This window comes from Lycium ferocissimum, chromosome 11, assembly GCF_029784015.1.
Source record: "Lycium ferocissimum isolate CSIRO_LF1 chromosome 11, AGI_CSIRO_Lferr_CH_V1, whole genome shotgun sequence".
Classification (NCBI taxonomy): Eukaryota; Viridiplantae; Streptophyta; class Magnoliopsida; order Solanales; family Solanaceae; genus Lycium; species Lycium ferocissimum.
Window position 1 is genome coordinate 50,579,817 of NC_081352.1, and position 14,111 is coordinate 50,593,927.

Below are 14,111 nucleotides of genomic sequence, written 5' to 3' on the forward strand. Positions count from 1 at the left end.
TACCACTAGAAATGACAATAATGTTGGATATCTATTCTTTAGTTTTGCATAATTGATTTAGAGAGTAAAAATACATAACTTAAGTTTTTTTCTGTCATATAATTAATACTTATTTTAGCATGACTTAGTATTTTTAGATTATAGTCATTTTCTTTTATAGCTTGTTAATTAGTTTGGTTAACTAGCAATTTTTTAACCATTATATTAGCTTTTGTTGAATATTTTAATACAATTACTTCTGACATTATATAATTGTATCCTAGGACTATCAGACTATTCCGAAAAAAAAACCCGAAAAATCCGACTTTTTTGAAAAACCAATTTATTGGTTTGGTTTGGTGTATAAATTTTAAAACCCGCGAATTGGTTTGGTTTGGTGTTTAAAAAATCAACAATCAAACTTCTTTACTCTAATCCATATTATATGTCTGAACATTTTTGCGCATTCATTAAGCAAGACATTTTTGACAATCAAACTACAACAACGTTAATGTTTCAATTACTTCTGACATGACATGTCAATAACAACAATCAAACTTCTTTTTATTACAACAACAATCAAAGTTAATGTTTCAGCTGTGTCAATGTTGAAAACAAGTTGGTTTAGAATATTGAAAACAAGTTATTTACCAAAAAAAAATGTTGAAAACAAGTTTGTTTTTGGTTTAGAATATTGAAGAGAAAATTTCAATGAATTATAACATTTCTTATGTCTTACGTTAGTGGTTAATTAAGGGCATTTTTTTAGATGCATTTGCTCCCATCTCTATGTGGGACCAAGAAAATTAATTTTATGCATTAGAACTCAATGCATCTTCCGTGTTACGTATAGAAAACAAAAAGTAAATATGGTGGAAATAGTTATATGGTTCGTAATACATTAGATATCAAAAGTCTTTAAATATTAAATGACCGTATGCAAAAGTCTTTTCATAATGAAAAATTCTTTTCCTAGCTAGTGTTTATCTTTAGCTTCTATTATGACCTTTTTTAAAGAAAAATGCTTTGTTCTTTTTCCAGTAAAAAAAAATTCAAAATATAAAAAATAAATACACAAACAAGTCAAAAGGATTTCAATATATTTATGTTTATATATATATATATATATACAATATAATGTTTCAGCAAAGCAAATTCATCCCGGCTTCGCCTCTTGGGGGTGGGTTTTTTTTTTTTTTTTTTGAGGAAATGGTAAGGAATGAGAGGATGTTTCGGAAAGTCCACAAGGACTAAGAAAAGTCCATAATCTCAGACTCTACTTAGCCGTAATTCTCTTTATCTTTCTTTCTTTCTTTTTATGGTTCCAACCTTTCATTTCATTTCTCTCTCTCTATATATATATAACATATACTCCAAGTTAGGCCAATCCATTTTATGTTATTGGTGATGGAATTCTCAGTGACCAAAAAGAGATGTTCTCAAAAAATAGGGGTTAGACAGTACAAGAAATCTTCAGTTCCTCGTTTGAAATGGACTCCTGAGCTACATGAACTCTTCATTGAAGCTGTTCAACATCTTGGAGGAGGAGAAAGTAAGTTTCCAAAAATAAATAAATTATCGGTTACCTTAATATGCAGTTTTTTTAGTTGTGTATTTCTTGATCCATATTTCTTTCAAATTTTGATGCTTTGGCTATGTTTGGGTCGGGGGACAATAGAAAGAGTTTTGTAAAGATCAAGAATCATGGGATAATCATTAGTGAATTATGATGATCTATTAATTTGTAGAAATTGAGAATAAAAGAGTAACTTTTTGTTTTTAATTTGATAGAAGCAACTCCAAAGAGAATTCAACAGATGATGGCAGTTAAGGGATTGAAGATTTCTCATGTTAAAAGCCATCTCCAGGTAATTAATTAATACTGCACTTACAAGATGCATTATTGCTCTTTCTAAGTTTGCATAATACTAATCATTTATCAAATTTGAAATTCGTTTAAATGGATTTTTCAATTCTTCTTCTTGGAATTAAAGGGTTCCAGATCGACTACAGATCATGACGTTTACGAAATGAGGGGAAAAAAAGGGAAGGGAATGACACACGTTTATAGTATGTTTTATCTCGAGAAAAATGACTTGGAATTTGATTTCTTTAATGTATCCACAAGTTTGGCATAGGTATTTCCATTTTTTGTGAGGGGTAAAAAGAGAAGAATTAACTTGATCTATCTAGACTTAAGAATGCATATATTTTCCTTTCGCTCCTTAATTTGAGTGAAAAATAAATTAGCATGCAAGTGATATTGTACCCAAAGTTTTAATTTATAATTGTCTAAAGATAACAGCCTAATTGGTAATGTTATTCCAGGCAAGATTTCATTTCGAAGCTAGACCAAACGTTGGTTAGATCGGTCAAAAAAAATGTAATACTTTTTCTTTTGTGTGTGTGTGTGTTCTTTTTGTTTTCCAATTACAGACTTTTATCACATGATGCTTATAATTAGATACTTAATTGATTAGGTTAGGTATGAAGCATGCTAGCCCTAGAAGCGCTACGATTATTGAATAATAAACCTTAAAAGTTTGAAATCTAATCTGTTAATGAGCTGTTCCATCGTAAGCCATGCATAATTTCCTTATTTTCTTAATAAAGATACTGCGTTTCCTTTCCCTTTTAAAATCATATCAAGCCCAAAATTTAATTGAAAAGAAGTTGAAAATCAACAAAAAGATGTCTCAGCGAAAAGTTATCAATGTAACCAATTTGTTCGGATTAACAAGACCAGCTGAGCTTAATTCCGGTAATTCCCTTGAGTAATTTTGAATCTGTTTCTTCCTTTTATAGGCTTTCAATTTAGATTTTCTTTTACTCCCTCCTTTTCAGTTATGTGATGTATTTTCTTTCTTAATCTATTGCAAGAATGCTACACTTTTAGATTTTAAAATAATTCACTTTGATTTATACTTCTCATTTAACCCTTGATGAAAGTTTTTATAACCCTTAAATGTCGAGCCAATTCAAACTATATTACATCAATTGGAACGTAGGAAGTAACATTTTGATGTCTATACTTTGTGTTCGTCAGTTTTATGCATTTCAAACAATATGGTGGCCTTGAATTGAAAGCTTTATGTTTTCTGATTCCATTAATTGTTTGATTTGATTGAATTCTGAAAAATCAGATGTACAGAAACTTGAAGGAGCGAGTCAGCATCAATATTGTTAGGTCTGTGACCAACTTCCATGAAGCGAGGCCACAATTCTCTAGGTCTTCTCCACAGTAAGTCTCTATCTCCTCAATTTTAATACCAAGTTTTGGGTTCAAGCTTTTAGAATGAAAAAATTCGGGTAAAGAGCATTTTCCCGTTTAATAAACATTACATAGTGTGAATTCAAATTAATCGGGTATCAAAATAAGTACTAATAAACACCTGGTGGAAACAAAAAAACACTTCTATATTCTCTCTTCATTCGTTCATTGGTTTTTAGTAGTATACTTATTATTATACTTCCTATGTCTCAATTTATGTGAAGATGTTTGGAGTATATACGAGGGATCAAACATCCAATAATCTTACGTATATGAAAAATATGTATACAAAAAAGAGTGTTATAAGTGAATATACTATAATTCAAATTATTTAAAGAGAGTTTGAGGGAGAGTGCTTAGTTAAATTTTTTTTTTTTTCCATTATATGAATTTAAATTCCCTTTACTTGACTGCAGAACGAAAGACATGGATCATTCAATGCATGCATTAATTAGTGCATTAGCTTACCAAAACATTACGACTTTTGGTTACGAATAACATCCAGCTAGTGTTCACTGAGTCAGCTAGTACAGTTAATCAACTCAGTGTAAATAATTCCATGACTTTGAGTGGCTATTTCTACCTAATGTCACTTTTTGTAAAGAAAGAGGTGAAAAAAGATGAGGAAGAAGAAGAAAAGACAAACAATAATAAACAGTTACATATGAGATGACTTAAAAAAACTATAGTCCATATACCGATAGCTCGTGATTTAATAATTGACCACACTTTTTGCTGCTCAAATTTAATTTTTAGTGTGATTTTATAGCAATAAAAGGCAATTTTGTTAAATCATAGTATTTAATTATATAGACTTATGAAGACATCTAACTTTTCATTACACACTTTTGCAGGCATGTGTGTGAAACACTAGAACATCCTTCAAAGAGCAGCAAGCAGATAGAACCTGGAAGTCAATTGTCTTACAAAGCAAGAATCAATGAATATAGTGACCAAATTGGTGAAAATATATATAATTGCTATGACTACCAGGTTTGATGAGTTTCTTTAATTCCTGACTCATTCATTTCCTCTAAGATAGATAAAGATTTATATGGTATTGTGAAGACAACTTGGTTATTTACGAATGGTGAATCCTTTTCCTAATTAGAGATTTTGGGTTCGAACAATGGGAATCAGTGGCGGAGCCACATTAAAGATTACCGCTTGCTCAAATTTTTTATTTGTTATACATGTATATTACAAGCTAAAAGTAATAAAATGCATGATAAATACAAGGCCGGATTCAATCCCTTTTGATTTGAAATAAAAGCTTGATATAATCTTTTTTTATGTTATAAAAAATGAATTTTCTTAATAAAATTTCTAGCTCCGCCACTGCTTGGAATATAAAATCTTTTAGCAGGGAGCGCTTTACCTCATTGGTTTTACTCATCGTGAATCCAATTAGTTGTCGGACCAGTGAACTACGGACATTTTGTTAAATTTCATTTTCTTTGTGTGATTTCAGGAAGCACAAGGGAGTTTAAGTAGTGGAATGACAAAGGAAGAACAAGATGGTGGTGGTCCAACTAGTGAAATTTGTGAGTTTCCACAAGCAGATGGTGAATGTGAAAGAGAGATCAATTTTTGGCCTTTGGATGATCATCAAAATTCCCAGTCTGATGATCATAATAAATTACATTCTACCAAGGACAATTCTCCCATTAACCTAGATTTATCTATCTCTTCTTGTTTCTATTGTTAATTAAGGTAATATAGAGTAGTCCCCTAGCAAGCTAGTAGAGTACTATTTGTCTTGTATTTTTTTACGTTAATGTGGGATAACAATAATACTGGCATTTGTATCTAGGCGCCCAGTAGTTTTTGTACTAATCATGAACAAAGAAATTCTAGTGGATTATTTAATTCTTACCATTTGGCTCTTCCTTTTCTAGATTTTGTCAGTATGTTGTATATTTCTAGGTATATCCTCAATTTTGAGAAAAAGATTGTAATGAGAACGCTCAAAAGAATGTGGTCCTATATATGACATTGAACATGGAAATAGTTCTCTTTTTTATATGCCTTAAAGATAACGTGTAGAAATAATTCAAGAAATTGTATTGCTAGCTATATGTACAACAAAGGTGGATGTAATTAATGCATAAGTTATGGGTTTAATCAAACTCAATAAGTAAACCCAATTAAACTCAATAAGTACAAATAGCTCATAGATTGTAAATAACCTATTCGCATTAGTCAAGCAGTTGGATGCATAAGGTAAGTGCGGTTTGTGAGACCTTAGTCGGTATATATGCAGCACACCGAATTGGTTGTAGTAAATTTCAAATTCAACTCATAATATTCAAAATCTGAATTCGCTATACATAGGCCAACAAAGAATATTTTCTTAAACAAAAATCACTAATAGATATTGTTAGTGGCATGAGGACTAACGGAAAAGTATTGAAAAAGTTAAGGTGCTGAAAATGTAATTGCACCCTCTGAGTTTAAATTTTCCCACCAGAAACTGAAAGACGAGTATTTAGGCTACTAAAGACCTTAATAATTTGAAACTTCATCTAGAAGGTTAATTGTTGGCGTATAAAATGTCCTTGAATCACTAGACATTTCAAACAGTGAAGGAAATATTGCAAAGAAAAATTGATCAATCTAAAAACAAATGAAAAACTTTACATCTGGAGAAACACAACCAAAAAGTCAAAATTTCAAAGGTAGAGTACAAGGAGGAGTGTTATATGTATGTGGCTATGTGCTAAGCTAAGAACATTCTCAGGGATATTTAGAAAAAACTATTCAAATGACACACTTAGGGTATGTTTGGCATAGGCGATCTTTTTAATTTCTCATGTTTGATTGGTCAAACTATTTTGAAATTTATTCTTAAAAAATGACTTTCCTAAAGAAAATTGAAATACAAATTCCATAAATGGCATTTTATGCTAATTGTCCCCCACATTCGGCCCACCCTCCTCGCACCTGCCTCTCCCCGCAACACCCTCACCCCTTATCCCCTCCACCCCCGTCCACCTAATTACCTCCCTCATACTATTTGCCTAAATTTTACATATAAATGTTGTGGGAACAATATATATTTTCCATTTACTAACATTTTCCTTCATACCAAACACACGCTTAAACAGGACTTCATTTTGTTCTGGTTTTGTTAGAGTTCGCACAACATAGTATTAGGGAGAATTTTAGAGGATTCACCTAGTTGCCAAATTCTTAGAAATAGTCCTTGGAGGAATGTGTGGAATTCAGTTTAATATGTTGAAAAGCCTTTGAGAAAGAACGTGACCCTCAATCAGTGAGGATTAAATAGACACTATGCGGTTATTTGGTTCTCAACAAATACACTTATCCTGCAATTGCTAATATTCACTATGGGATATGTGATGGATAATACTAGGGTTTTGATATAAAAGTTATATTAGTATTAGCTAATATTCATTATCAAACACCAGATAAATGTGATTCTAAATTTTATTTCGATATATTCTACTCCCGGTGACCAAGCGACACTATTTTTTTCATCGAATATGTTTAAACTTGGACGTAAAGTAGACCTCACCTCAATGTTAGTTTATTTACCTTTCAACACACCTTTAATTATGTCCAATCTTTAAAGTCCGAAATTGTGGAAGGGCTCAATGACGATAGACTAATTTATTGTTAGACAATGAAAAGGATAATTTCGTGCTATTCGTTTTAAATCGAAAATAGAAGTTTAGGCATACGTATGAATATGATTATCTTTACACACTCTTATTTCATTATTTGCATTCTGAAATGAAAGCTAAATACAGATAGCTATTATTACACAGCAAATATTAAACAAGTATAATCATACTAGCCTTTTCTGCATATTGTGAGAATTAATGATCGTCACTTAACAACTTTAGAATTTTAAAAAAACTGACAAGGTTGTGGGATTCAATTTTGCAAACATTGTCATTCACTTATCAGTGTGGTTAGGCGTGTCAAAAATTGAAGGGAAGGTACTCCGAAAGTATCTTTCTATTGATCTTTTCTTTCAAGTTGAGATCAGCAAATCAATTCTTGATGTATCCAATTTCTATGTACACAAGGAGACAAGTATTTTTTTTTTTCTACCTGCAACCCCACTTCTGTCCTACCTACCTTTTTTCGTAAGGGTTGAGATTTCACAAGTTGTATGTACATTTTTTATCAAAATATGTCATGGGAATCGGTCCAAACTTCAGTGCCTCTTTGCTAAAGTCTTCTTAAGTCCTTTCAGAATCTTCCAAAACCACACCAAGTTCATCACAGCAAGAACAAATGGCACAACAGAAACCAGGAAAATCGCGAATGAATGCATCTGCTTAACCTGTTTCAATCCAAGAAAAGAAATCAATTAACTGCAGATTTGAGGAAATGTTGTAGATGGTTCAGTTTTGGCCCATCACTTGAAACTTTGTAACTAAGATCATTTGAAAAGAAATATAGCAAACTAGCAGAATGAACAAATTAGTATCTCGTCATTTGTCTAAAATATACCTGATCATAGTGCATGCAGACGTGGCAGAACAAGTAAATGAATAGCAATATTCTGGCAACCTGCAATTAACATGTATGGTTGAGATTGTCATCAAGGTTAAGTCAAGAAACAAAACAAAGAGTTTAATCTGATTACGTCAATATGAAGATGGCAAATACTTTACATACCAGCCAAGCAAACACCATCATGAAACCATTTATGAGGTATGCTTTGGACTTCTTCAATCCAGCTACATCAAGATACCTATGCAGACATAAAAGATCGATCAAGAAAATGGAACGTGGGGAAAGATAATTCGTAAAGAACCAAGTTTGACTTTGATATCTCTATTAGTACCATCTCAAGTTGATCCCAGGGGTAGTTGCCTCAGAAACTAAAACCAAGTACACATAAAGCTGCCCCACACCAGTCAACATGGCATATGTCACTGCCACCATAGAGAGAAGGTGATGAACCAGCTGCACAAGAATGAGGAATATGTCAATCGCCAAACAAAGCATGAGATTCCTATTTCTTAAATTGAGGGGAAACGAGATGCACTTACATACTCCAGTCCACCTAAAGAAGGATAAAACCAAAGGATCATAGCAAGATCAGTGACAAAATATCCCGCAGAAACCTATGAAGAAAACATAAAAACTGATTACAAAAGAAACAAGTGTCGACATAAAACACATAAATGGCAATGAAAATAAATAAGATATGAAGAATTATATTATACAAGCTTCCAAAACATATAGAAGGAAAGAAAGATATAGCACTAGTTTTGAGATTAACATTCTCTGATGAATTGCATCTTTGAAACAATCTATGGCATCAGCTTTACACCTTACTTAAATGCTCTGTCTGAATGTTTCTCACACAGGTTAGGTACCCAAAGATGTTTGCGTCCAATTCCAGAACTATAACAGAGTTGAATCTCATCAGTGGTATCACTTTACTCATGTAATAACTGGCCTTATGATAACAAATTGTAATAACTTGCTTTACGATTCTACTCAATTTGAAAGATATCTCATCAAGCAGTTTAGGTGTGACACACTAGGACTACAACATTAACAAAGAAGGCTGGAAACAAAATCTCATTCAGCTCTAGAATCTGAATGAGATGAAAACAAGGCACCGGATAAGTGTTGCCATAATTTATGATTCCATGATTAAGACCTTAACTGCGTCAGAGGAACTGCTGTGGCCAGAATACATTAGAAGATACAGAATCAGTTTGGTTATTATTTAGTCCAACAGAGACATTATAGCAGCTACTGTTTTTCACCATTAAGGATTATGACGTGTATGTTGTCCCTCGGAGCATGCATAATTACTTTCCACTATTTGAACTTCTGAAATAAAGAAAAGAAGTGTGTGGTCAAGGAATCAGGTCATTGATGCTAATGGTTTTCTACTTTTGTTAATTCCTCGACCAACTAACTTATCTTTTCTCTTTTCATTGTATGTAAAATTAGTCAAGGAAAAAAATAAGTAAAGTGCTGCTCTAAACCGTGAGCTCTGGCTGATCTGATGTGAGATAATAAACAAAGCTGGCGCAAAGTTATCAATGGAAGAAATGTGACAACACAAAAGAAGTAGTTTGACCAGAAAATAGATAAAAACACGATGAAAACAAGAACATGAGTTGATAATAAAGCGCTCACCCCCAAGACAAAGGTTGATAAAGTGGAACTCCGCATAGTGACATGGCCAGAGAGGTGATCATCAGAGAAAAGATCTGACCAGAATGCCAAGTACAGTGACATGGCTGTAATGAATATTGCATGAACAGTAGATATGGACCTACACCATAAGTGAAGCTTATATTTACTTGACCATGACAAACAACAGTAAAAATGAGGAGAAACGGATGAGTAATTACCGGTTATTCCACTCAACTTGTTGGGATTTTGAGAACCCAGCATAGACCTTAAAGTAAATAGAGGTGAATATCTTGCTAAGATCATATACCTGGAACACATCCAGATATTCAAGACATAGCTAGTAACATAAATGCAGAAAATGTGAAATACTACTTTGTTAGGAGTTAAGATTCAAAGAGGGCCATCAATCCTCATATTGAAGAAGTTAGTAAGGAGCTAGTCATACCAGTTTGCATGCGAAAATGCCAGCAATAACAGACGAGTAGACGATGCAAGAATCTGAAAGCATGCAGCTTCGGAAAAGCAGCTCAGCACGCGTTTGGTAAGTGTTGATTTCCATTGAAGTTGCAGCAGAAGAAGGAATGAAGCTTTTCCTACCCCCTAAAAATTTTGTACTGTAAACTTAGTTTGACTTTTGTCTGTACTTTATCATTCCTGAAAATAATGAAAAGGAAGATGAAACATAAACTACATCAGTCTCATAAATATGCTAGTTATCGGCTTCAGGTGTAAAAGCAAACATTGTATGGTCAGAATTGGCAACTTGGCATGATGTAGGTGGTCTCATATGACAATCACTCCAACAAAGACACCATAAGTTTTAACCTATGCTTAGATACTTCTCTATCTTTGACTAGAAACTCAAAAAATTGCATGAGTTTAAACCCGATGTAGACGCTAGACCACATATCAACTGTAAATCTTCAGGGCTTTCAAATAAGTTGTTGAGATTTTGAGGGCTCCGGTAATTTATATAGAGGGATTATGTCTATCCAGTTGTTCTAGAGAGATACAATGAACACAATTTTATCATAACCTGGACTATCTTGTTGACACTCCGCTTCTTAACCAAAAACATTTTCACAGAATCATGTATATCAGTTCATATTTCTACTTGATGCAGTAGTTCTGTATCACAAGCATAAGGAACAACATGACCATATTACACAAAATTACTTCAAATGGGCTCCTTCAGATTTTCAAATATTCAGCGTTTCAGGTTAAACTAGATCACCAATCTATCAGTAATGTTTGCCAAATTCCTCGCACGGCTTATGTTAAAGCTAGAAGTGTGTTCCGTATGACGGAAAATGTTTTCCAATAAAAGGTTCTCATTGATGAAACCATTCTCTAGTGTTTAATTGCTTTGAAGTGCTGAACGATTTTCTTCAAGGAAATTTTTTCAGAAAATGACTTATCTCACTTATGACAGAATCATTTTCCTTTACGAGTATTTCAACACTCACACCATATCAGTTGCTTCAATCAATATTTATATATAGTTACCAACCTTCACTACTCAAAAAATTCACGAAAATACTATCCTCTTGCCCAACACCTTGTAGGAATCTCATATGTCAACCTACTCCATACCTAATCAAACACTAGAAAATGATCCAAAATTTTAGTTTTCAATATAAGACATTCCACGGAAAACATCTTCCATCACACTAAATGCACCTTGATGGGAAAAATAATGGTGGAAAGGGAAAAAGGTGGTAAGAGAAGGCATAGAAAGATAGTGTAAAATGGAAAAAAAAAATATGGAACTCACTCTAGATAAGCAACAGCGCAGAAGAAAGATGTCAAGACCTAAGAGTCTCTTTCATCTCTAGTTTTCCCTTTTTTTCTTTTTGTCTCTTCCTTTCGTATTATTTCAACAAGGTTCCAGTTAGGTATTTTATGAAGACATCAAAATGTATGTCCCTTTGACCCTTTTCTAACAGTTTATAAGTTTTAGATGAGGTGATTCACATAACACATCATTAAAACACATCAGCTAAACATCTGATTAGTTCCATGAAAGTAATTAGAGCCGCACGTAAGCGACATATTTCTGTCAAAAATAAAGATACCATTTGTAACTCTAAGATGAGGCAGTTCAACTAACACAAAGACTCTTTTTATTTATTTTAACAAGGACAACATAAAAGACACTTTAAATCGTGAAAATGCAGAAGTATAATCTACCAATTATATGATCAACCAAGACAAATACATTTTACATTCCTAACACCTGATTTGGGACCTGCCCAAAATGCATTAGGATAGAAAGATGGTTAGACATTCCTCTAGCCAAAATATAAAGACAGAAACAACATGAAAAACTGGAAAAAAAAAAAAGGACAGAAAAGAAAGGATGCCTTTTAACAATCACTGGCCATTAGAGATTATAGGCATTATAGGCATTAAAACTACTTATTTACTGTGATAAAATTCACCAACAATCAGACAATCTGTTTTATGTTATATTTCAACAGTCACTCACTTCTCTTCTAAACTTAACCATAGGCATAACAGCACCAAAACAGTACCAAGAATTTAACAAGATTACATTAAAAAACAGAAACAATATAAGGTTCTTGGACTAAATTAAACCTCAGCGGGAATGCTTTTTTTTCTTTTTCTTTCCCTCCTCCCAATCTATATGACTCATCAAGTAACTATTTTTTTTTTTGTTTCAAGAGAAAAACAAAACAGAGTACGCTTCAATCAAGAACCAAATGCCAGAATAGAGAAAAAACATTATTACCTTCCAAAAAGAAAATACACACATTCACACAGAGAAGAAGAGAAAACAAAACCAAGAATAATAGAAACAAAAAAATGTAAAAGATAAAAGAAATAACAGAACAGAGTACTTTAATCTTTAATCAAAGAACCAAATGCCAGAATTGACGAAAAAGAATACCAAAACCAAGAATTAACAAAACAAAAATGTAATGATTAAGTTGAAGAAAGAAGCAACTAAAAAGATACATACTCAATTCACAGAACATAACTGATAGCCATAAGAAGAAGAAAGACTAGTTTTGACTTACCCTCAACAAAAAGAAATTTCCTAAAAAGGAAAGCAAAAAAGGGTTAACGTTTCTTTTCTGTTTGGAATACGCTATACTTTAACGCAACACCAAATGCAACAATGATTACACAGACAAAAATTTAAATGATTACACAGAGAAGAAGAGAAACAAAACCAAGAATTGATAGAAACTTTAAAAACGTAAACATTAAAAGTTAAAAGAAATAACAACGTACACAATTCAGTGTTACACTTCAATCCATCAATCATCAAAGTAGAAAAAGAAAAAAGAAAAAAACGATGGCTATAAGAAGAAGAAGAAGGACTAGTTTTGACTTACCCCAAACAAAAAGGAAGATTTTCTGAAAAGAAAGCAAAAAAGGGTTGCCTTTATTTTTATGAAGGGAAAAAACTTGTTTGCAGGTTAGTTATATATATGCGCGCAATTCTTTGAGGGGTTCTTTTTTGTTTGGAAACGGAAATGGAAAGAGAAAGAAAGAAGAGAATCTGAGACTTGGACGATTAGCTATTGCCTTGTGTATAAATTTTGTTCTAGAATCTGCCTTTGCTTCACACGTGGCATCAGATGATTCTTCAATTTGGACCTTTTGGTGCAATTTTTTTGGTTAACATAACACTAATAATACTATTCTCAAATTGCATTATTAGCTTTTTTTGGTTAACATAACACTAATAATACTATTCTCAAATTGCATTATTAGCTTTTTAAGTATTGGTGTTTCTTCTCAAAATTTGGGGTTAGGTACGCAAATGGTTCCCTAGGTCTTGATTTTTTGGCTCGGCTTAATAAAATTTTTAAGAAATAGCCTTCGAGGTAAAACTTTTGTTACCCGTCGGACTTAAATTAGTTTTGCTTATAAAGCAGAAGTTCAGAACGTTTGCGAACCTGCTAAATTAACCACAAGTTTTGCCTTATAAGCAAAAGTTAGATCTTGTGCCGACAAAAGTTCTTCCTAGTGAATTTTTTTCAAGTTAAAGTTATTTTTTAAAGATTTTGTTAAGCGGGATAAAAATTTAAAATAAAACACTTTTGTGGACACCACGCGTCATTTCCGACAAAATTTGCACTATGGATCCAATTATCATCCTTCATCGGTTTGTTTTCCTGCTCTTTTTCTATAATATACAAATTGATAAATCGCTCTTTTGTCCAAGTTAGCAGTCAAAGCGGATTGGCTAGCACAACTCTAACTCATTGTTATCACGCTATAGAGTTCTAAAATTCTGAATCACCTTAATTCTTTATTTGGAAAGACCTTTAAAATGCCAGCATAAATCAGTATTCAGCAGGTGGCTAGCACTTTAATTTTTCTCCAAAGAATCTATTTAAATGTGTCATTAGTATATTGATGTCATTTTTATGGCTACGAGTGATTGTTGATGTAATTTCTGAGCACGATCAGCATAATCATTTTTTTCCACTATCTCAAGAGACAAGAAAAGAGCAGAGCCTAATACCGGAAATGATATTAAAAAAATTGTTTTTTGGTTTTCCATCCGGTATCCTTATTGTGGATATTAAAAAAAATTGTTACTTTTATATAGATGAAAAATTCATCTCCTCAAATTATTACCCATTAAGTAACAAAAACTCATAAGGATAATTCCATCTTTACGAATGATCTGAGATTCTTCTGAAAATTGTTGATGGTACATGGGATGTAAGCTATTTCACCTTTC

The 14,111-nt window shown here is 32.6% G+C and overlaps 2 protein-coding genes across 8 annotated transcripts; one reads left to right on the top strand and one right to left on the bottom strand.

The window, feature by feature from the left end:
- Window positions 1–1,203: 1,203 nt before the first annotated feature.
- Window positions 1,204–5,139, top strand: LOC132036537 (myb family transcription factor MPH1-like). Of its 2 annotated transcripts, none has more exons than XM_059426895.1 (4): window positions 1,204–1,531; window positions 1,771–1,847; window positions 3,123–3,166; window positions 4,105–5,139. In XM_059426895.1, the coding sequence occupies exons 1-4, from the start codon at window positions 1,375–1,377 to the stop codon at window positions 4,247–4,249; spliced, it is 423 nt and encodes a 140-aa protein (XP_059282878.1). In that variant the 5' UTR covers window positions 1,204–1,374; the 3' UTR covers window positions 4,250–5,139. The 2 variants fall into 2 exon arrangements, with proteins under 2 accessions (XP_059282878.1, XP_059282877.1); XM_059426894.1 differs by having other exon boundaries at window positions 1,221–1,531; window positions 3,123–3,220.
- A 2,079-nt stretch (window positions 5,140–7,218) lies between these two features.
- Window positions 7,219–12,935, bottom strand: LOC132036536 (uncharacterized). 6 transcript variants are annotated; one of them, XM_059426889.1, is made up of 10 exons: window positions 12,751–12,934; window positions 10,899–10,981; window positions 9,834–10,042; window positions 9,607–9,695; window positions 9,389–9,527; window positions 8,281–8,355; window positions 8,073–8,194; window positions 7,904–7,979; window positions 7,736–7,795; window positions 7,219–7,565 (listed from the first exon to the last, which is right to left on the bottom strand). In XM_059426889.1, exons 3-10 carry the CDS (start codon window positions 9,945–9,947, stop codon window positions 7,437–7,439), a joined length of 804 nt encoding a protein of 267 aa, XP_059282872.1. In that variant the 5' UTR covers window positions 9,948–10,042; window positions 10,899–10,981; window positions 12,751–12,934; the 3' UTR covers window positions 7,219–7,436. The 6 variants fall into 6 exon arrangements, with proteins under 6 accessions (XP_059282872.1, XP_059282873.1, XP_059282876.1 ...); XM_059426890.1 differs by lacking the exon at window positions 12,751–12,934 and adding an exon at window positions 12,647–12,745 and having other exon boundaries at window positions 10,899–10,992; XM_059426893.1 differs by lacking the exon at window positions 10,899–10,981 and having other exon boundaries at window positions 9,834–9,988; window positions 12,751–12,935.
- Window positions 12,936–14,111: the final 1,176 nt, after the last annotated feature.

What these genes read in the sequence shown, in the direction of transcription:
- LOC132036537 (XM_059426894.1), top strand. Translation starts at nt 1,375, where the DNA reads ATGTTATTGGTGATGGAATTCTCAGTGACCAAAAAGAGATGTTCTCAA. An exon ending in ACATCTTGGAGGAGGAGAAA is followed by an intron (nt 1,532 to 1,770) that starts GTAAGTTTCCAA and finishes TTAATTTGATAG; the next exon opens with AAGCAACTCCAAAGAGAATT. An exon ending in ATGTTAAAAGCCATCTCCAG is followed by an intron (nt 1,848 to 3,122) that starts GTAATTAATTAA and finishes CTGAAAAATCAG; the next exon opens with ATGTACAGAAACTTGAAGGA.
- LOC132036536 (XM_059426893.1), bottom strand. Translation starts at nt 9,947, where the DNA reads ATGGAAATCAACACTTACCAAACGCGTGCTGAGCTGCTTTTCCGAAGC. An exon ending in GCATTTTCGCATGCAAACTG is followed by an intron (nt 9,696 to 9,833) that starts GTATGACTAGCT and finishes GATGTGTTCCAG; the next exon opens with GTATATGATCTTAGCAAGAT. An exon ending in TGATGGTGTTTGCTTGGCTG is followed by an intron (nt 7,796 to 7,903) that starts GTATGTAAAGTA and finishes TGTTAATTGCAG; the next exon opens with GTTGCCAGAATATTGCTATT.